Genomic DNA, 24,538 nt, shown 5'->3' on the forward strand with positions numbered 1-24,538 from the left:
GTTCTTTATTATTAAAAAATAATAACAAATCTTTCAAAAACACCTCATGTATGATTGCTGACATCTACAGAACACCTGGGAGACAGTTCTTTACTAGAGACAGTCCATTCCACTATTCCTTGTGCTCACAGCAGAACAACTTTGCCTTCACAATGAGTTGCAATGCTATTGCTCTGCTTTCAACACCAGTGGCCTCAATAAAATGCTAATTTCCCACCAGATAGTCTAAAATAAGTAAACTTTATCTATGAACAAAACACATAATTCCAAGCTTTTAGTGTTAATGCAATAGCCTTTATGCTCACAGCAGAAAAACTCTGCTTTCATAAGTTGCACTGGAGTACTTTCAAAGAAATTACAACTCTAAAAAAAAAAAAGAAAAAAAAAAGCATATTTATATATTTTGTACTACCAGTTACTTCCATTTTCAGGTTCATTTCAAAGTTTGTTTCAAATATATGTGCTGTGAATCTTGAAAATTATGCATGTTGCTACTCACAAAGTAGTAGACTTTTGGGGGAATATGGTGTTTTATTCTTGTTGAAGCATTTCATGTGTTCCCCCGATGTCAAATTCCTCTCCCTTCCCCACATCAAACCTATCTAGCATCTGTGGGATGCAGCATTTGCCATTCCACACCAATGCCCCACTCCATTGCTGAACTTCAGGATGTCCTTCTATCCAGCTAGTCCAGGATACCTGAGGACACCTTCCACAGTATCAGGAAGTCAATGTCAGACAGGTGCAAGCAGTTATCTATGCCCAACATTCTGTTAGTGGTCATAATATTTTGGCTCGTGAGTGTATACGGGGATATATATATATATATATATTCATAGAATCCAATACATGGATTGTGACATAATACTTATTCTTGCAGTGTAATTTAACCTGGGTGTTTGTATGGCACCAGACAGGTATAACTCCTAAATAACGATCCTTTGTTATTTATCCTTTAATTATTGATTAAAAATCTGAAAATTTTCTACCTTCCAAATATAGACAAAGTAATAGTTTCTGAACTAATTTTCAGAAAAATTTATTTTCACAGAGTAATTAAAAATATATGCCTGTCCAGTGTGGCACCACTATCACTTCAACTACTGAGTAATGCATAGCATGGGACTTAATAGGCACCAATTTTACTAGGAAGTTTCAAATCATGTTAATTTTTCAAGGTTATTTTTCCTCTCCCACTATACTCTTGTAGTACTGTATAAACATATACAGTATTACAAGAGTTATTTTTGACAGACTTACTATTTTCATAATAAATAAAAATGATAACATGAAATGCAATATATTCACTCAAGATGTGTCTGTGGGAAACAATGTGCCAAATGTGAAATAAATTTAAAAAAAAAAAAAAAAAAATTGAAAATGGAAATGAATAATAGTGCCTAATATAGAATTTCAGTTTTTTAAAATTATTTGTATACATAATAAACAGAAATATGTACATGCACATTAAAATTTCATGTAATTAAAGTTTTTCAACCAAAAAAATGGATGAGACTAACAGACATGTTTATATTTTATGCTAAAAAATTTTTTTTTTTTTTTTTAGTTTTCAGCAGAATTAAATTTTTTTCATAATTAAAGATTTAAAAAAAAATCATAGCTTTTTTTAAATCTAATTTTTTTTATTAAAAAAAATGAAAACTACATACAATAAATATTGAAATACATTCAGAGAAGGTGAATATTGTAATTTAACCAAAAGTGAATACTGGTATTTTCCAAGCAGAATTCAAAAAAATCCAAAACTTTTTCTAGAAATTAAAAAGAAATTTGTATGCCTGTGAAGTGTATCTACACCTTGTTTGCAACCCTTTGGGATGTGGCACCACTGCCAGATTAAACAGTATACTTAATAAATATAGTAACCCACTTTGCAAAAGAGAATATTTCTATAATAATGCAAATACAACAGGTGCTCATTTACTACAAGTAGTAATGAAATGCCCTTGGAAATATCTTTTTATACAGATATTTCCAAGGGCAATGTTCATTAAAATTTGATTAGTAATCTTTCCACTTTATTCTAAAGCAGTCACGACAACACAGCAGCTACAAACAAATTAGAACGCAAAACATCTGGCATTTATTCATGATATAACTCTAAACTAAATAACATAACTTTTAGTTGAAAAAATACAATTGGCTGCACTAAACTTATTTAATTTGGATGAACTTAAAATTAAAATTTATTTTTTATTTGTTTGTGAAAACTCCAAACAAAATGTATCCAAGAAACTAGAAGCTAGAACAAAAAATCCAAAACTTTTTCTAAAAAGAAATTTGTATGCCTGTGAAGTGTATCTCACCTTGTTTGCTACCCTTTGGGATGCGGCATCACTGCCAGATTAGTGCCGGAATCACAAATCACAGTGCGGGTGATTGTACAGATCGGGTGATTTAGATACTCTGCTTATTTCAATTGTTTTTGTTTCTTAAACTGGCATAACCATCTCAATTTTCATCTAGTGACTTATATTTATAAACACAGTTTGATGTGTGTTTAATGAAGTAGTTTTTGCTACTAATTTATCCAATAATTTTGGATCTCATGGCGGTATTGCTAGAGGTAAACTGAACCTCGTAGTTTGCCACAGTGAGCACAGTGTTTGCTCTTTTACTAGTTGGAGCCCACCTAATGCATTAAGTTCACAGTCAGCTTCTTGCCGCCTGACTTAATCTTAGCCTGAAGGATCTTTCCTTGGTCAGTAAGTACTCCTTTGTTTTTACTTAGTCAGCAAACCTGCCATACTTCTCCCAGTAGTGAGGGTCCCCACCTTAGTGCATTTTTGGTACAGTGCAGTCGAAAAATATGCAGTCCTGCTCAAGCTGCAAAAAACTTCGACTGTCTGATTAAATGTATAGCATCATAAAAGTTTTAAAATGGACTGCACAACTAAGGAAATCAAAATGGAGATGCACACACTGCAGCAAACAAAACAGGGATTTGTTATATATAGGTGACTTGCAGGTTGCTTCCTTGGCTCATCCCCCCCACCACAATCTCTCCCTCTGGAACGCTGAATGATGTGAATGACATCACCACACAACACCTCCACTCTCAGTGAACTGGCTACAAACAGCAAGCTTTTGCCTGGAGTTACTGATAACTGTACCCAAACAGAATCAAGCTTTGGTAGGCTGCTCTTTTTTGGGTTGTAACACCAAGAATCTGGAAACCATTGAAGGCATTCTAAGAAAGCTGCAATCAGAAAATAGCTCTCTTAGAGAACATCTGAACCAGCTTGAAGACTACCAACGAAAGTCCTCGAGCCTACTACAAGGCCCTTGAACATCAGGCCCCCCACCTTAGTCATTGCTATGCCTAGAAGCAGAAATAGTAACACCCTCCAAAGATAGCCGTGCCTACAGAGACATGCTAAAATCAGCAATACGGGACTCCAAGATTGCAGACGTGAAAGAAGCCCATCCAGGCCAGATGCCTGGACTGGCACCAATGCAAGCATCCTCGCCAACTGCATTCCAGAAAGAGCAAGGCCACCTTGATTGGCACGAGAGTGGTTAGTACTAGCCTCAGAATACGTAATCGCCAAGTGTCCAGCAATACTCACTCGAATATCTCGCTGATCATTACTTCTCACCACAATGGAATAAGTACAGAGTGCACCCCATCCCTAAAAACCAATTTGCCACACATGTCAGCCAGGTTAGACCCATCTTTATTGCCTCCAGTCTGTTAAAAACTCTCAAAAAAGGCCTTTCTACCCACAATTACTCACCAAATCCTCAAGACGAAACCACTTGACATCCACTGCGCCACCCCAGGAAAATCATCAATTACCAACTTGGCAGCTACCACTGAATGCATCCTTCCAGCATTCGAGCAAAGCTTGCAACTACATAACTCAATGTAAGTGTAGCCTTTGATGCTGTGCCAATCCCTTGATGCCTTGCTCCTCCTACTTAAAGAAAAATTTTATAGGTGATATGTTATGCTTTCTCGAATCTCTGCTCTGTCACAGAACACTTATTCTCCATTGGGAACAACTCACTCTATTCTGTGACATTACTGCTGGAGTTCCACAGGGGTGTCCTATCTGGTGTTCTGTTCACGGCTATTATCATGCCCATCAGTGCCTCCATGAATGGCCTCTTATGCTATGCTGATGAACTCAAACTGTTGACACAAGCTAACCATAGCGACAATCCTGCTCAGCTCAGCAACAGGATCAATTCATAGCTTAGGAATTTGAAGTATTGTACCTTGCAAGCTTCAACCTTCAAAATCAATCAACAGAAGTCTGCTCAGGTTATATTTTCTCTAAAATCCATGCCAACACTACTCAACGTTTCACTAGGAGGGGTACCAATACCAAACGTGCTCTCGCACACAGACCTTGGCATTCTATTTGACCAAAAGATGTCCTTTATTAACCAGATTGATAAAATCAATACCAAATTTTCACGCCTTGGGTGGATCCCAAAGCAGAAACTGCTACATGTTCAACATCCCCTCATTGTTAAAATATTCATCATATTTCTGCACCATTCTCTATTGTGCCTCAGCCACGCCCACAAATCTTAAGTGAGTGTACACTGCTGAATACAGGCTACTGAAATGGGTCAATACCAAGCTTCGTTTGCCTCCTGCCACCACAACAATGAAGATGGCACAAGCACTGGAAATCCCGATGGTGAAGTCCTTGATCATGGAAAATAGGTTAGTCCTCACAGCCAACCTCCTCACTGGCCAGATATCATCTCCAAACATTTGGAACGCATACTCTTGGAGTATCCCACAGCAAAGTCTAAGATCGTCACCTCCACTTGTGGCTCACCACAATAGGCTTGCACTCACTGACAGGTTTCTTCCCAAGCAGATGCTCGCCACCCTGAACTGTGTAGATGCTGACTTTGATAACCTGATAAAGAACAAGAAAGACAGATTCAACTTCATCAAGGGCTTTGTTGCTCATGATCCCCGACCTTCTAGAAGAGGATTATGATGCTCTCACTTCCTATCCCTAGGCTCCATGAACATAAACCAAACTGATATTTATCACTTTTCCATACTCCTTAATGTATTCGAGTGCTGCTTTTGTATGTTGAACTTTGTTTTGTATTTGTATGCTATATTTTTAGTCTGTTTATTCAAGCTCCTATATGTGAAACCCTGGCACTAGTCACCGTGATGGGGTATTGTGTTGTATGTGATTCTGTACTTCACAATAAAGATTTATTTATTTAGAAGATACTTGTTCACCTTACATGGGAAATCCCTAACAGAGATATGTGATCTTGTTCAAAATATCTGAGTGTTGTTGTTGTTGAAGAGGAGGAGGAAAAGTTGGTTAGGTTAGTTTGGAGTTGGACAGCTTACTGTCTGCATCATGTATTTGGACTGATTTTGTAAAGAGTGGAGGAAATTACATATGCCAATTCAGAAGAATGGCGCACCAATAAAATGTACCTATAAAAAAGCTATGCAGCAGAAACCAAACGTCTCTGAGATAGAGAGTGAAGAGACTTTTGTAAGAGACAGGTCATTAATTAACCTGACTGTCCTCTTTTGAATAGAGTATAGAAGCTTGACAAGTTTAGGGGATATCACCCAGAATATGGGAACAATATTCCATGGTAGGGTGAATTTGAGATGTGTAGAGTGGGTAGTTGTTTAGAAGAAAAGTAATGCCAACAGCAAAAAAAAAAAAAAAAAAAACCAGATTTTTTGAAGCAATATTTGTAATGTGCTTATACGAAGAGAGATTAAAAGTCAAGGAAATCCCTAACACGCAGATGTGATCTCGTTCAAATATCCGAGTGTTGTTGAAGATGAGCATAGGTTCAGTAGATTCTTTTTTGAGAGAAATAAGACAGGCCAAGTTTCAGAAGGATTATGGTTAACTAAGTTTTCTTTTCCCACTGGAGACTGGTATTTAAGGAATTGGGATATTCAATAAGTTGTAGCTCTTTGTGCAGAGCAAGATTTCTCAAACTGCATGTGGTATCAGCAAAACTATAGATAGGATTTCAAGTCAGTTGAAGGTCATTAATACAAGAGAGGAAAACAGTGAGAGAAAGAAATTAATCTTGGGAAACATCAGCATTAGTGGAAAAGCTAGAAGACAGAGAACCATCTACCATCAGAAGGGAAAACTATCCAGCTGGAGAAAAAAAAAAAAAAATCTGCAATCCATAAAATGGGAACTTGTTTAGAAGACCTTTATGCCAAATGCAATAAAAAAACTCTAGAAATGGGTGAAGTGTAGGTTTTTTTTTTTCTGATGCTATATAAGCTTGCTTTCTTGCATCATTTGCCTTGAGTACTGCATACAGGTCTAGAGGCCTTGTTTTATGAAGGATATAGAAATGTTGGAACGAGTACAGAGAAGGGGAACAAGATTGGTGGGGGGGAAGAAGGGGCACTCTTACCAAGAAAGGCTTAAATTCTGCAAATTGCAGTGTCTGGAGACTAGGCACTTGCAAGGTGATCTGACTGAGGTGTATAAGGCTTTGAATGGCTTGAGCAAGCTCAATACTGACGAAATTCTTCCTCTTACTCAGATTATGCACCTGAGGGGGCATAAATTCAAATTGAGGAAAGACAGTTGTAGAATAGATGTGCAGAAATTTGTCTTTAGCCAGCGGGTGGTTGATTGCTGGAACAAACTTCCATCTGTCATTGTGGAAGTTGATAGCTTAAATAGATTCAAGGAAGAACTGGAGAAACTTTTGGAGCGAATGGAGGGACGAAATGGGAAGTGTATGTGTTTTTTTTTTTTGCTGATGCTGTTATAAGCTTGCTTTCTGCAACATATGCTACTATTAATGCTAATCACTATAATTTTCCACCTGTGACCCTTAAAGTATCATTGAAGGGTCACAGATTTGTAATGACCAAGAAACTTATTCAGTGACAAAATAAAAGTCAAAGATCTTTAATTACCTCTCCCAGGAATATGAGGAAAAGTTATTACGCTGAAAGGATGTTTTATCAAACAAAAGACCAAAGAAAAGTTTGAACATAATGTAATTTTACTTTTACAATATAGTATAATCTAATTCATAGTATGTACTACAGTATTAAACAAGAAAATGAAGATTGTGTATTTTGTATTGATTATATGGTGTAGTAAGATTAATATGTAAATTATATAGTACAGTAATTTCTGTATACTCTATTACATATGTATAGTATATGTATAATGTGTACAAGGGAATTGGTTTCAGAGTTTAAAATTAATCTTTAAATTTAATCTTTCAAAATGAGTATATTTTTAAAAGAGAATTATGAAGGTGCATGATAGTGGTTAATTCCCTTTTGCAGTTGGGCTGTACTTGGAAAGTGAGGGAATAAACAACTATACAGGTTCTAATCCTTGATGTGCATCCTTCAACGAAATTTCTTGCTCAATCACAGTAGGTTCCTCCACATCAACAAATTTCAAGTTCCATTATGTCTGCAATGAGTCCTCTTCATTCATGCATATTCTGAAATGCACAATATCTGTATTATCCCTTTGGTGTAGTCTTAAAAACATGTTTCCCTAGATGCACATCCTCAACATTTTTTTCACTATTATTGGACTGTTCTTTGCAATTGACAGAGGAAGAAGCACGAGAGGTTTCATTCGTTGCATTATTCAAGGTGACAAAACCCAGCACGTTTGAATTAGTTGATCACTTTTTGTTAACCTCATCCCATGACAATATACAAACAAATACATTGCCAGTAGCGTTTATTTTGCATTATTTTATTTTTAAGACAGCACAATTCTGTTTAATAGCATTCTTCAACAGTTTTTTTAAAGTATTGGATTACATCTTGATCAAGTGGCTGAAGAATGGGTGGCATATTAGGTGGCAGGAACTCAACAGTGATAGCACATAGGCCATTTGCTTGGCAATAAGTAGTACAGTTAAATTGCACTCTTCAAACTGCAAAATTTTTCTACTCCCACTCATCTTGTAATACAAGTCTCTGATTCTTCTTAAATGACATACACAACCTTTTGGTTTGCTTGATATAGAGTAGGCAATGTCTCAAATCTTTTAAACATAGGGGCTCCTGGGCTTTCCCAATAATTAAGAGAGAAATCTTTTTTAGAATGGATTACCATTCTAGGAGAATGGTAATCTATTGTTTTGTCTCATTTCTCATCTTTAAATATGAAAATGAGACAAAATAATTTTTTACCACATTTCTTATCTTTAAATATAAGTGTTTTGTGTGGTAGAAACTTAAAAAAAAGTCCAGTTTTGTCAGCATTAAAGATGTCCAGGTCACATTTCAACAAAACATTTTTTAAACAATTCTCCTTCCATTTCTTTATAATGTCAATGTCAGGTCACATTTCAACAAAACATTTTTTAAACAATTCTCCTTCCATTTCTTTATAATGTCAATGTCAAAGCTGCACACTTTTTTTTTTTTTTTGAAAGACAGCCCATGACAAGCCTTAAATTTCTGGAACCATCCATTGGAAGACTTGAAATCTTCATTATTCATCTGATGCACAAACAATTCAGCCTTAGTTTTTAAAAGGTTTTTGTTTACAGGAAAGATTTTTGCTTACATCATCAGCTATTTCAAGGGAATCTTTTCAAATCCAGATACTTCACCTTTCATGCTCTGGTCCTACCTGGTGCAGCAGATTTCTCTATGCTTTGAACTTTTTTTTTTTTTTTTTTACATCTTTCAGACTGGTGCTTTCTCATAGCCAGCCTGCAAGCTCATCATTAACTTCAATAAATTATTATTCTTTCGTTCTGAAATATGAATATTGTAATAAAAATAGCAATAAAACAAGACAGTGCGAAGGAAATTTTTAGGTTGTTATAGAGAAGTTGTTTTTCAAGGTAATTACAACAAATGTAAAATAACATTAAGCTTATGGAAAATTGGCTGGGACCTACAATATGGTTGTTATAATGTGCTGGGATGTTAAAAACAGAGTTTCTAGAAAGAACGTCAACTTTATTAGTAATTTCAAAAGAAGCCTATCAGGAATGCTGATATGCTTCTTTTCTTCTTCTTCTTGAGGAGACTATTCCAAACAATATTTGAATAACTTGCAAGCTTCATCATCTCCCAGATAGTTCAGTTCCCGTGGCATGAAAATACTCTTCTGCCCCCATAATGACTGTTGTGAAAATTGGTTAAGTCATTTCTTCTGAAGTCAGAAGCTGGCCTCAAGGAAAACGACACAAAGGATAGAAAAAGAGGATTGCAAACACATTAGTGTAGAAACAAGTACAAAAAGTTCTCATGGTGAGAAATCAGTCTTAGAAAGACTCTGTAATCTTTGAATGTTATAAGAAAAGAATAAAGCTGTTGTTTCTGTAAAATTTTTCACACAGTTGCATGTTCTATATGCTCTGCTGCTATTACTATCATTTGGGTGCTGTCAACAACATTTTTCTTCAGGCAATTCAAGACTTTCTCTATAAACCTAGCACTTCTGGTACTGAGGGTCTACCACCATCAACAACTAACTCACTTGACTAATGATCCTAAATCTCCAAGATACTCATCTATTCTCTGAAAGGTCTTATTCAGAGAAGACAACAAGTTGGAAACCTTTTCATGTACAGAAATCTTGCTGTAACTGCATTACATAGGAGTCTATATTTGAGGTGGATGCCTGCCAATTCTTCAGTCTGAATAAGTCTCCATTCTCACTTCAAATGCACACTCTTATTTAATAACACAAAAAATGTACGGTTTCTTCTCCCCTCCCACAGAGAACTGCAATTAAAACTGATGTTATGGTAACAATTCATGATTCAGACTATGCACACTAGAACAGTAATAAACTTTCATACCCACCTACGATTTGCCTGCCCATAGACCAGCGGATGTTTTTTATTGAATAAATTCTGCAACATGAAAAGGGCTGTAACATGGAAAGTAAGTCAAGCATTTGTTTATACATACTTTTTTTTTATAGCTTTAGGATCCTGAAATGATACTGAAGGTACAGCATGTGTGTTAAGAAACTGTCTGTTTTGTTATGTCAAAAAGTTGTGGCTGTATACGTTGTTGTTGTTATTTGGTTTTTAAGAGCATTAGCAACTAAGGCCATATTGCTCCAGGGATATGTGTGGTGGTCATTCCCTGACCTTTCTGCATCCTCCGTATTTGGTGGCTCACGGGGCTCGAACCCCAGTCTAATCAAGAAGTGTGTGCTACGCATTGCTGCTCCTGCCCACCTGGCTACGGAGGCGCCAGGCTGTATATGTATGGACTAACTTAAAAGCTAAACAGGGACACGGTGCCATCTAGTAACTGTGTTTACAAGTAATAATAGAATTTCTATATTTAAGAGAGGTTTGAAAGGCATAAGAGGGTACAACTTTTCAAGATAATATGAACACTTACAAGCTGAAAAATAAAGAAATTCTGGGTAAGAAATTCAGAATGAGAAGTTGAAACCCGATCAAGTAATATTCAGGGTGTTCACACAGTCCTGTGCACTTTAAAACTGCAATAACTTAGGTTCTATATGAGATAAAAACAAATCTCTAAAAGCATTGGACAAGTAATTTATTCTAATTTGGGTTTTAAATTTTTTCAGAAAATCTATCCTACAAAAGATGGCTTCTAAAGAATAGAAAGTGGACTGTGTTCTCTACTCGAGGAGCTTAAATCCACATTAGTGGATAGAAGAATATATATATGGCACATTACACAAAACTGGATGAAGTTTAAAGAGACTGGTTCTGTTAATGATAAGCTACAAACTGGAAGACCCATATTAAATGAAGAGACTATAGCATTTGTTTGAGGAAGATTTTCAGCAAAGCCTAAGAAAATCACTAAGAGGAACTCAGTATTCCTAAACAACAGTGCACAAAATTCTTAGAGTTATACTGCACAAGTAACCTTACAAGATTCAAGTGCATCGAATGTTGATGGAAGAGGACTACCATGCAAGATTAGTTTCCTGTCGTGAGTTAATTGAAAATGGTGAAACTGCACCTTATCGCTTTGCAATCTAATGTTTAGTGATGAGGAAACGTTTCACTTTATTAGCAAGGTTAATTGTCATATTTTGGAGACAGAGAAACCACAAGAAGTCAGACAACATGAAATGGATTCTCCTACAGTCAATGTCTCATGTGCCCTGAGAAAAACATGCATAACTGGTCCTTTCTTTTTTTTTGAAGAAAGGGTGGTTAATGGTGATAGTAACCTTGCAATGCTAAAGGCTTTTTTTAATTCCTGAATTGGCTGAGGTGGGCCAAATGTTTGACTCACCTCAGCCAATATGGTTTTTTTGGTAAGATAGAAAACATTGCCACTTCAACTGGAATGTTCAAGAATTTTTAAATGAAATCTTTCCAAATAGATGGATCAGCAGAGGTGGACCAAATGTTTGGCCAACTCACTCACTCAATTTGTCCCATTATTCCTTTATATGGGGCATATTAAATGTGTGGTTTATTCCTCAAAACTCTTTAAATGATCTTTGTATCAGGATTACAAATGCAATTAATGCTGTAACTTAAACTCCAAGGATGTTTATGGAAAATTACATGCTTATGCAAAATTGTACTATGCTTTGTATCATATCAATGATGGAGATTATGTTGAATTTTAACAATCTTATCATTTCTTACCCTAAAAACTAGAATAAATCAGCAACCCTTGTATATATATACAAGGGTTGGTCCATAAGTAATAAGTCCATAAGTCTCTTGAGTGGGAAAGTTTTTGAAATTGAGTTAGCATCACGAAGTTTTATATATTGTTAATACGGATATTAAGACAAAAACATGCTAAAATAAAAGTTACTGTCTAAGAGATCTGAAGTTAAATTACTGATGTCCACTTCTGCCAAGGGGACAACAACATAGTTCTTTTTCAAGTCAGAAATAAGCTTAGCTTTTGGATTCATGAAAAACTGAGGAAAGCATACCAACAAAACACTATGATATTGATTGTAGATGGGTTTAAAGTTTTCAAGAAAGAGTCACTGACATTTGTGACCCGGAAGACCAATCTCTGTGTGCATTAGGAGGTGGAGAGAAGGGGGAAAAATACCATTAAGATTTTGGATGAAATTATTCAAAAAGACAAATTATTCAACCACATATGCAACGATGCAAGCACCACACTGTTCAAAGAGACATGTATTAACAATCACAGATGGATTAGATTACAGGAAAATAATGCAATTGGGTACCCAAGCTATTAACAAGAGAAATGAAATTATCTATGCAGGAGATCTGCCAAGACTTGTTTCAAGAATGCAATAACTTTCAAGGAGATTTTATTAAAGGTGCCTGATAACAGATGTCTTCCTCAACAGAAGGAGCTGCAGAAGTGGGCATGTTAAAAGTGTGGTGTATACTTTTTGAAACTTTGCTCTTTAAACAATCTTTTCCAATGCATTTTACAGACTGTTTTTTATCTATTATAAAACCTGTTATTACAGTTTTAAATTGCACAAGGTATTTTATTCACATTACCCATACATTTTATTCACATTACCCATACAGCATTATGAACACTGTATATATAAAGGATATAGCATCAAAAAAAAAAAAAAAAAAAAAACCGCAAAGCAACTAGTTATGTTTTATTTTTACAAATTCTTTAACATGATTGATTATATTTTTAACAATAATTTCACAAATGTTCAGCTATAAGTCAAACCAGGAAAAAAAATATATATATTATATTTAAAAACATTACAATTAACAGATTGGAAACCTAAAAATACTGGAACTTATCTCTCAACTGCTTATGTATTAATAGATGAGACTGATTAAAAGGGGTGTGGACATTATTAAAACTAGTTAAAATTAAATTGCATAGAGGAAAGTGCACCTTTCTCAATGCTCGTCATATGAGTTTCACTATATAAAATCATTGTTGAACCAAGATTCCAAATGAAGAACTTTTGAATCATGACATTTGGTTCATAATGGTAAACAAGGAGAGTTTTTGTTTCTGTTTTTGTTTCAACATGCATGCATGAAATTCAATCATGCATGCATGTTGGAAATCTCCGTTTATTCAAATTCCATGCTGCCATGAATGTTGTGGGGAGTTTAGCATTAAGGACTAAAAACTGTGTGTTTTGTTTGAACTATTCCAGTTAACTTATAACTGTTATTGCTGAATCAATTTTCTGTTGATGATGAGCAAATTGGATGTGTTGGCTGAGTTCAGTTGTATGGTATTGCATATGTAAAGTGGCTTGGTGATAATAGGCTCTGGTATTAGATATATTTGAAGTGCCATACGTAAGTGTAGTGCTGCCAACGGTAGCATGCATTACATTCTTGTTGACATCGAATTAAATATACTGTTATCGATACCTGCAATATTATACTTAAGTGTCTTTATAGTTGTTTAAATAGGTACTGATTTTATTATACAATGAAAATACTAAAGTAAAGTTAGTGCTGGAAAATACATTAAGTTGTCGAGCTAACTGACTGATATGGGAGGATTACTTTTGTGTTTCTAACAGACTGTTTTTTTGTTGCTAGGTATTTTCTAATTTATTTCTTGTTTTTTACAGATAATAAAGATTTTTAAAAGACATTAACCAATTAAAAACTCGTATTTACAAGAAAGACCTGCACACTGGAAAATTTTTCTATTTTTATTCACATTACCCATACAGCATTAAAAAAACCCATTTTATTTACACAAGTCTACAATGCAATAAAATATTGTCATTATGAAAATGGCTTACAAACAGAATTGCAATATTTACCTAAAGCTTTCTTAAAATGAAAATATCCAGTCTCATTCAAAATACCATATATGAATCAAGAAATAAATTAGAAAATCACCTAGCAATAAAAAAAAACAAAAAAAACAGTCTGTTACAAACACAAAAATAATCCTCCCATATCACAGTCAACAACAATGTATTTTCCAGCAGCGACTTAACTTTAGTATTTTCATCATATAATAAAATCAGTACATATTTTAACAACTATAAAGACACTTTTAAGTATAATGTTGCAGGCATCAATAACATAGTACAGTAGCCTCAATTTTCGGGGATAGATGGTAAAAAAAAAAAAAAAATTCCTGGATAATTGATTTCCAGTTTAATCCAAAAATACAGTAATTCCCCGACATACGTAAGAGATATGTTCCAGGACGTTTTACATAACTCGGGAATGACTAATAAAATATTGCTACTATATCACTGATATGCTAAAATTACAAAAACCACATATCCTCAGAAGCACTTCTTGTTGCCTATTTACAACTTGCAAAACATCTGTTTATACCTATTTTAGTTATTACTTGAATGGAATTTCATGATTTCTGGTTGATTTTTATTATTTTTTTTTTATTTTTAAATTTGGAGTTTTGTTTGTTGTTTGAAGAAAAATAGTTATACATTTTTAATTAGTTCAATTGAAAACTTTATCTGGGGACAGCGGTGAAGTAGCCAGAGTGGCACATAAGAAAACATAAAAGGAAGAAAAAACACGTTATTGTACTGTAAAAACTGATATGCATTTTTTAGTCTTGGTTATTATAGTTGACTTCATTGGTACCAATCGTTTCACCACTTCTTGTATTCTGTCTCTTTCTCCTTTATTGTGTTCACCGTTGCCACTGACAAATCTGAATTCCGTGCGATACTTGTTAACGTTTGGTCATTTTCGTACTTCCTTATTATTTTAATTTTCTGATCCAACTCGATCGCTTTCCTTTTCTTAATAGATTTACTAGTATTGCTGTCACTTATTCTCTTAGTTGGCACCATGATAACAGTCAAAATTAAATTTTCTGAAAAGAACTTCAATGGGTTAAGGCAAAAACTCACTATTATCACTCCATGCGAGCTCACATTTTACTAAAGCACATTTCTGGAGATCACTGCCATAAAACAATAAAAACAATTTGCACTTTCTGGGTTACTGGGCTTTTTTGTTAGTGCAATTCATTATAAACAGATAGTAAATTCGATCTTATTGCATTTACGATAATACCAATAGCTGGAATTCTGTGAGGTTTTTTTTTACATTATTATAGTGAAATGTGTGTCCCCTTCACTGAAATCTTCATCATCATATAAAAAAATATAAACAACGTAATGTAAGTCCGAAGCTACATAAGTCAGGGACTTACTGTATTGAAAAATGTTCAGCAACGTATGTAAAAAGTATGGCGATAGATAAAAAACAAAAAAAAACTTACCACGCACTACCCGCGTGCCCAATATGATGCTTCCCTTTATTTTTTACAATGTTGCATATGGTTTTGTCACCAACATTATAATGGTCCATTAGAGATTTAACAGCTGCACTGTTTTCAAACTTTTGAATAATTTCAAGTTTTTGTTTAATTGAAAGCACCACTCTTGCGTTTGGCCACCATTTTTCCAATTTCTAAACAGAAAAAAAAAAAAAAAAAAAAAATAGTTACTATAAAAAAAAAAAAAATTCTGACATCCCTGACATGAATACCAAAACTAAATTTGTCCTTTTGCGGTGTGACGGACACAATCGATGCAATGCACTAAAACAAACTAAACATTTAGTTGCTCTCTCTCTCTCTCTCTCTCTCTCTTTTTTTTTTTTTTTAGTGGCAGGTGTGAAAACAGCAGGGGTTGCAAGATAATAGGTACACTAATCTCCCAATCACCACTTATAATGCCACTTCTTGTTGCTTATTTACAACTTGAAAAACATCTGTTTATACCTATTCTAGTTATTACTTGAATGGAATTTTATGATTTCTGGTTGATTTTTTATTTTATTATTTTTTTTTTATTTGGAGATTTGTTTGTTGTTTGTTATTTGGTTTTTAGGAGCATTAGCAACTAAGTTAATTTGGAGTCTTGAAGTGTTCCGTTAATTTGATCCTGGTAAATCAAGAGTCTGCTGTATATTTAATTCGATGTCAACAAAAATATAATGCATGTTACATCGGCAACACTACAGTTAAATATGGTGCCTCAAATATATCTAATACCAGAGCCTATCATCATCAAGCCACTTTACATACACAATACCATACAACTGAACTCAGCCAACGCATCCAATCCACTTGTCATCGACCGAAAATTGATTCAGCAATAACAGTAATCAAATTACCTTCCTGTCATAAGTTAGCTACTTTTGAAACTATTGCAATAGAATGATTCAAACAAAATGCAATGTTTAGTTTTTAATGCCAAGCTCCCCACAACAGTCTCGGCAGTATGGAACTTGAATAATGTGAGATTTTCAATGGATGTGACTGAATTGCACCACTAAGTAGAAACAAAAACCCTTCTTCCTTGCCATTATGAACCAACTAATAATGATTCGAAAGTTCACCATTCGGACTCTTAGTTCAACAGTGATTTTGTATAGTGAAACCCATATGACAAGCATTGAGAAAGGTGCACTTTTCTCTATGCAATTTAATTTTAACTACTTTTAATATCCATGTTCTTTTTAATCAATCTCATCCATTAAAACAAACAGTTGGGAGGTAAGTTCTGGTAATTTTAGGTTTCCGATCTTTTTATTGACATTACACCTCGGAAATAAAGGATTATCCATAACATTAATATATTTAAAAACATTTATGTGCAGTTTTTTAATTTTTTAAAAAACTTTAATTTCTCCAAATAACTTCTTCCAGGTACCTTATACACTGTTTGGAAACTCACAAAAGAGATAAGGAAAATTGAAATTTATAATCATGAATGCTAATGGCGCATTATAAGATTGGAAAGATTTTTATTGTAATCCATTTCAATGAGCAATGTTGGTCATTATAATAATCACATTTTTTTTTTTACTTACTGTCCCATTTTCTCTAGGGTATCATGCAACTTTTGCCTACTGAGGCTGGGAACTAAGTGATGAAATATTTCTTTCACAAATGTGCGTGCTACTCCAGGACAACTTTGTTCAGCAAGATCAAAAGCATTACGGACCTCTTCTATTGCATCTGTCCTTGGATTTGGTATTGGAGTTCTATCGCTATGTCTGTGCTTCTGATGTAGCTGTAATTAAATACTTTTTTTTTTTAATGAACTAGAAGAAAAATTATAGAGTACACAAAAATCTTCTTAATGTAATATACAGTAATACCCCATTACAGTAGATACAGTTTTAATGAAAATGCAACCTTCATTCAAAGTTCCATAACTTATCTTATAAAGAATTCAGGAAGGTACTTATAAAACTAATGTGCTCTTTTGAAATAGTCTCCCTCTACATCAATGCAATGTTACTAAGATCACTGGAGATTGCTGAAGTGACTTTGGAAGTTTCTTGGATTATTGTCCCTACGCTGTCTTATGATTGCATGAATGTGTAGAGTTCTCATGGCAATGGTCTTTTCATGGTAAAAACCGAAGGAAGTCTGGTAGTGACAAATCTGATGAATAAGAACTATTGGATAATCGGTGTTATATTGGGCACCAGTTATCATGAAAGAGGAGCCAATGTCCAAAGTTTTTTATGCACATCTTTTAGTTGGAAAAAAAAACAATTGATGGGGATTTTGCTTTTTACTTCTGAGCACAAACTGTTTTTGTTCAAAGGAAGGTGACTGGGTTCTTCTGCAATGGAAAGATGAATACAACATAAGATTACTTATGTTGTAATCATCTAGCTTCCCAACTGTTTGTGGAAGGGTGGCCTAACCTGGGTTCATATTCAACATTCCCCTATCACTGATCACAAATCAAACAAATTATCACAGCTCTCAAAACATGAAGATAAAATAAAGCTTCATTACTATAAGCATCTTGAAACAGGCAGGCTGTATGGCACCTGGCTGCAAAAACATAGTACTGATCAAGTGTCAAAACAAAATTTAATATTCGCTGTTACTTATCCATACCTGCACAGACTAGTAATGACCAAAACAAGTCAACATGAAAGTTCAATGGGGAACGCCTACTGCATATGCTGTGGCAGTTTATCATTATAGAACTGAGTTTATCATTATAGTTTTTAATTATTTCTTGACAATGAATTGGCCTACTATGCCAATGACCTGGCTACTTCTCGTAATAATTTCTATTACAACCAGAGACATTCAAACTCTGCTAATCTGGACTCTCAATAATCTGCAAATCTGTCTCTCTACCCTTTACTGACCAAACAACAATGTCTGAGCACGAAGAAGAGCTCCACACACTTCCAGTGGTGTCTCCTACCAGAACAAAGCCCGAGTTTAGACATGACAGTGATCCCTGTGACTCCAAAACTCAACAGTTTCTGACTTAGGCTTTTGAATGGAAATCCCAAAGCCTAAGGATCCTACTATCATCATTGTTGATATGCCTAAAGCATCGATGAACTAATCGACGAAGTATATCAAAGAAATCTTTCTGAAGTTTTCTCCAGAAAAGAAACAAACTAGGGCTTCAATCCCAAGTATGTAATGCCAACAACATCGAAGGCCAAAACATACACTGGATTGTTGAGCTCACTCCAATGATCTAGAACAGTGGTTCCCAAACTACCAAGATCTACGGACCCCTTCAAAAATGAAAAAAGTTCACAGACCCCCCTATATATATATATATATATATATATAATGTTTCTGTGTGTGTGTATACATATGAATGTTGGGTTTTCTGAAAAGAAAATTCAAAGTTTTATCTTTAAAATAACTCAACTTCTTATTTTTACATAAATACATAATAATAACTTTATTTATCATCAATTAGCTACTTAGAGAGAATAATTTGACCAGTTCCAGAAGGTCATTTCGCAGACCCCCCATGGGTCTGCAGGCACCAATTTGGGAACCACTGGTCTAGAAAATAATCTTCACCAAAACAAGGATATATATATATTAACTGCACATCACACAGATATAGGGAGCACCAATAAGGCGCACTTCGGCAATGTCTCCAAAATTCACTGAAATTTGTATTCTTCCATGGAAATGACTGCCAGCAGTGCAAGAGTGTTGAACCAATTTATCATATGAAATCACAATATATCAGAGTTAACACAAAAAAAAAAAGAAATGGCAAAACAGCAAAATTTTTAAAACTAACAAAAATTTACACCACATACACCTACTGATTCTTCTCGCCTGTACATTACTAGATAATTTCTCATGCATTAACAATGAGAATTGCTCATGCACATCAACAGAAATGTCCCCCCCCAACTTCTCTGGTCGTACATTACAAGATGACTTCACAAGCATTAACTTGTTGCTCTAGACTAACCAACGAATTTCTACGGGTGACTTCCTGACACAAGTCAGGATGGATACCCAAGGAGGTATATTGGTCATTACATACTGCTGGATGCTGCTTACCCAGATTCTATGGGCTCCCCAAGATACATAAAGTGGGCATACCACTCAAGCCAATTGTATCATTCATAAATAGTCCCACGTACGCTCTATCAAGGTACCTAGGTAAGTTGATTGCACCCATAGTAGGACTTTCCAACTTTGTCATCAAGAATAGCAAAGAGTTTGTGGATTTTATAAAAGGACAGACATATGAAATTATGATTTCTTTCGATGTTACATCACTGTTCACTTGTATCCCTATCAAATTTGGAGTGCAATGTGTTAGAATGGCATTAGAAAGAAAAGGATGTATTGTTAAGTACTAGGTCTCCTCTAAGTATTAATGATATTTGTGAAGGTGTGGAGTTTTGTTTATCCAGTACCACCATGGTTTTCCAAGACGTCATGTATAGGCAGGTCCATGGCACAGCCATGGGTTCCCCCATTAGTGCCATAGTGCCTAACTTAGCTATGGAAGAATTGGAAGTCAGAATTTTTGAGGGTTTGGAATTTCCCATGCACAAATGGAAAAGATTTGTTGATGATACATTCACCATTATACAAAAGGGGAGGGAAGATCAGGTACTTGATGTACTTTATAGCTTCTCCTCTTTTATCAAATTTACTTCGGAGGTGGAAACAGAGGGGACCTACCATTTCTTGTCGTGTTGGTAATTAGGGATGGTTGTAGGCTTAAGACCAAGGTGTTTAGAAAGCCCACGTGCCAGGGTCAATATACCCATTATGCCTCGGCACAAGCCAGCCAACACAAGGATAGTGTTGTCAAGGCTTTAATAGATAGGGTGTGGTCCCACTGTAGCACCTCTGAGGATAAAGATAATGAAATTATTCATGTCACGGCAGACCTCAAGAAATGCAGCTACCCCCAGAGTGTGTTGCACAGATTTATTAGAGGAGCAGAGTCCACCCGTAATGAGCCGTTCGCCCCTGTGAGCACTGCATACATTCCCTACTATCCGGGCCTTTCAGACCACATTGCACGAATAATTCGAGGGTGTCAGATATGCTGTGTGCAACTCCCAGGATGGAGGTTGCACACAGTGATATCCTGTGTCAAAGAGCCCATAACAAAAGAAGCCAACAGTGGGGTGTTATACGAAATTAAATGCCCAGATTGTGGGGTGTGTTATGTGGGTGAGACGGGGGCGAAGATTAAAGACCGTCTGGGGGAGCATATGAATGCAATAAAGTCTGCAAATTACGGGATGTCTGCCATGGCAGAACACTTCTGGGAGAAGCAACATCAAATTTCCCCGGAGGATGCTGTCATCACGGATCATGCACAGGGGTTCTGGGACCGTAAATGGCTTGAGAGTTTACGTATTGGGGCAGCTACCAATACCATTAATAGAGACAGGGGTGTACGCTTACATCCCCTCTTTGAAACCGTTGTTCTTGGATGAGATGAACGGCTTCAGCTAGCGCGCTCCCAAGCCATTTCCGGTGCGCAAATGGGAAATTCCAACCATATTCCTGAGGAACCATGTGACGAGTGCTGTGGATCTGCTATTTAAGTATGTGCCGCACAGCAGAAGTATGCTGTTGAGAAAGGAGACCGACGTCTCCGAAAGTTACAGTTGTTACGGTATTTTAGTATATTATTTCTGTTTTTATTGCTTTTATCATCATATTTTATTTTACATTTCATATTTTATTGTAAATTAAACCACATCAGTTTTAGCTTATATTTCCATTTTTATTTATTCTATATACTTGGTAATTTTATTTTATTTATTGTAAATAAAGTGTTTTAGTTGTAGTATCGAAATTTGTTTATTTAAATATCGGCTGGTGTGAAGTCTAATTGCTCAATATTAGCAATATCTAAGGAACTGGATAGATCTTGCCCTTTCCAGGAGAGGATTGGAGAAGGTATGGTAGGAAACTTACCAGATAACTGTCTAATTTTTTTCCATATAATTTTGGGATCAGTGTTTCTGTTAAAGGTCGATGCAAAATGGGTCCAGGATTCTTTCTTGGCTTGCTTTTGTGTAAAACGTGCTTTTACCTTTAGTCTCTTGTAATTAATGAGGTTGATTGTGGTTGGACATTGCCGAAATAAATTCCAGGCTTTGATTTTTGCTTTCTTTCTTTTTGTGCATTCGTCATTCCACCAGTAATTATAATGCTTGCGACCAGGGGGATTTGATAATGGTATTGTGTCCTTGGCCACTTTTAGGAAATGTGATGTGATGTAATCTGTTACATTATCAATATTCTGGAACTGGATTTTTTCCTCGTCAAGAGAGATTGATGATTGAAATTTTGCCCAGTTTGCACGAACAAATTTCCATTTCCTGTGGAGTTTGTTTGAAGGAGCCTGTGATATTAAAAAATTGCATATGATTGGAAGGTGGTCACTGCCCATAGGATCATTTAAAACATACCACTCTACGGTTGGAAAGAGTATTGGAGAACAAATTGAGAGATCTATTGCTGAGATGTGTCCAGTTGGGAGTTGTATGTGAGTGTGCGCACCAGCATTGAGTAAGGTGAAGTTTTGTGACTCTAGAAAGCTTTCAACGAGTCGACCACGTGTGTCTAGTTTAGGATCGCTCCATAAGGAGTGGTGTCTGTTAAACTCCCCTAATATACAGAGAGATGGAGGTATCTGTATGAAGAGATCTGCAAGATCTTTTAAACAGTACGTATGGTTTGGTGGTAGGTATATTGAGACAAGTGTTATTGAAATATGGAGAGTTATATGAACAGCAACAGCTTCTATTTCAGTTTGAAGTGGAATATGTTTAGTTGGGATCTTTTGAATTTATCAAGATTGCTACACCACCATGGGCAGCATTTGCTGTATTACGATCTCTTCGATAAAGACAATAGTTCTTTATTGAAGGAAAAATTTGCGAGGTTAGGTAAGTTTCTTGAAGACAAAGGGCAACTGGAGAATATTTGTTAATTAGATCACGGATATCATCTGTGTTGCAACGAAAGCTTCTGCAGTTCCATTGTAAAATACATGGTATTATTTGTGTTTAATTGATGGAGCTGTATCTGACTGCTTTTTGAAGGTTACTGGCTTATGACGTTCTAATTTAGATTTATCTTTTTTGGAGAAAACTGGCCGACCTGTGTCCATTTCTTCTTCTACATGGATTTCTAGAAGGGGATCTTCCTGTATGGATGTGCCATCTGTGTCCATGGTTGTGTCCTGAAAATTTCTCACTACATTTGCGTTTGAACTATGAGATATGGTATCTATGACTGGAGTAAGAGATGCCACTGGTATTGTCAGAGGAGAATTATTTGCCTGGTCAGAGAACTTGGATTGTTGCTTAGAAAGAACATTTCGAGCACAATCAGAAATTGATTTGTTAGTGGGAACTGTTACATCAGTTTGAGTGGAGACTGTCTGATATTTTTTTACAGCATTGGCATAGGTCATATTTTTGGTTATAGTAGGAGCAACTAATTTTCTTGCTTCTGGGTAACTTACTTTGGTCTCAACCTTGTATTTTATTATTTTTTTCTCTGTTTTCTACTTTTCACATGTATTAGAATATGCAGGTCACCTTTGCAATTTGGGAAGGTCATTTTTGTAGCTGTACAGTTACTTTGTATGTGATCTGAGGATCCACAATTAGGGCAGACAGGAACTCTTCTGCATACAGTTTGTGAGTGGCCATACTTTTGGCATTTGTAACACCTTAAAGGGTTTGGAATGTAAGGGTGGATGCAGCAAAGTAAATAACCTGCTTTTACAGAGGAAGGTAAGTTGGGTGTATTGAAGGTTAGAATAATATTTCTTGTAGGTGTAAGTTGATTATCTTTTTTAACCATTATTCGTCTTGCTTCAATTACATGTTGTCCTTGCAGCTCTTGGGTTATTTCTTCCTCGGTGACGTTCAATAAGTCCCAACTGGATATCACACCGTTAGATGAATTTAGGGTTGTGTGGAGATATTTTAACTGGAATGCCAGCAAAGCTTGTAAGTTGTAACAGCTTCTCGGAATGTATGTGGTTGGCGGTTTACACTAGTAAGTCTCCTGATTGCAGTCTCTTCACCGTCTTGGGAGATCCTGCAATACCCTCCAGATGTTTTTGTATGACAAACGGAGACAATTTATTCATGGGCTGACTAGTAAGAGAGAGTGGATGATTAAGAACAATGGGCAAGATTGCTCCATCCGATCAGTCTTTTGTCTCTTTGGATTATCGTTATCAATATCCTGATGGTCTGTGTTTGCCATGTTTGCTCGTTTTAGCCCTTGGCAAGTGGACTTACCTGCCAAGGTTTCCGGCCCCGCCACCGGGAGGCAGCAGCAGTGCCACTGGGAGGCCAAGCGGTTAAAGTGTTAGTTGGTTAATGACCTAGAAATATGGATAAAAAAGAAAGGTGGCTTTTTTTTCTGTGTTCTAACTTGTGGCTTTTCAAGTGTAGAACGGTTTTAAAAAAATAAGTCTTTAGAGAAATGTACGAACTTAAAAATAACTTTAATTGCCTTTGAAGAGCCTTTATAAATCTCACAAATATCGCTTGGCCTCGAAATACGCTTGGCACCCGGGGCCTATAATACATACGAGGGTGGTTCAATAAAGAATCGCCCTCACCTACTTCCACATATCGCAGAGTTGTGATATTTTGTGTGTAGCATCGTACACATCTCTGTACTAAAGGTGTAAAATTTCAGCCCTGTGGCTTAATTTTTATCTTACAGAGCTGAATATGTGATGAAGTAGCATCATGGACAAAGTTGAAGCTAGAGCTTTAATCTGGTATCAGTTCTTGAAGGGGAAATCTAAAGAAATCCACAAAGAGATGACTGCTGTATGTAAGGATGAAGCTTCATCCTATGGCATTGTGAAGCACTGGCATAGACAGTTTAGGTGTGGTCGGACATCAGTAGAATCTGAGCCCATTCCAGGTCGTCCCCATTCAGTCATTGATGACAGCACGATCAGAAAAGTGGAGTCGTTAATTATGGAAGATTGCCTGATATCTGTGAGTGAATTGTCCCAGGAGGTGAAGATTAGTGTGGGCTTTGTTGAAACAGTCCATGACCAACTCCATTTACGGAAATTGAGTGCAAAATGGATTCCCCGATTATTGACTGGTTTCCAGAAGGCTGATCGACAACAGAAATCACAAGAGTTGTTAGCCCCGTGCCAAAAAAAAATGAACGTTTTTTTCTCTTGTCTAATCACTCAGGATGAAAGTTGGATACACCATTTCGACCTTGAAAGTAAAAAGCAGTCCATGGAATAGCGACATTGCTGGGGTCTTGCTGACAGTGTTTTGGGATGAGAAAGGTAGAACAATTACAGGTGCCTATTATGCC

General features: G+C 35.9%; 1 protein-coding gene across 2 annotated transcripts in view; it reads right to left on the reverse strand.

Moving 5' to 3' along the window:
• LOC150080836 (serine/threonine-protein kinase 26-like) overlaps positions 1 to 24,538 on the reverse strand; it is a 226,773-nt gene that overhangs the window by 14,061 nt on the left and 188,174 nt on the right. For both annotated transcript variants that reach the window (XM_090381119.1, XM_090381118.1), the window contains exon 10: positions 16,759 to 16,961. In XM_090381119.1, the coding sequence (XP_090237245.1) occupies positions 16,759 to 16,961 (203 nt within the window). The remainder of the gene's footprint in view (positions 1 to 16,758; positions 16,962 to 24,538) is intronic.

Source organism: Mastigoproctus giganteus, chromosome 9 (assembly GCF_048544385.1).
Source record: "Mastigoproctus giganteus isolate SK-2022 chromosome 9, ASM4854438v1, whole genome shotgun sequence".
In the NCBI taxonomy this organism is placed as follows: domain Eukaryota; kingdom Metazoa; phylum Arthropoda; class Arachnida; order Uropygi; family Thelyphonidae; genus Mastigoproctus; species Mastigoproctus giganteus.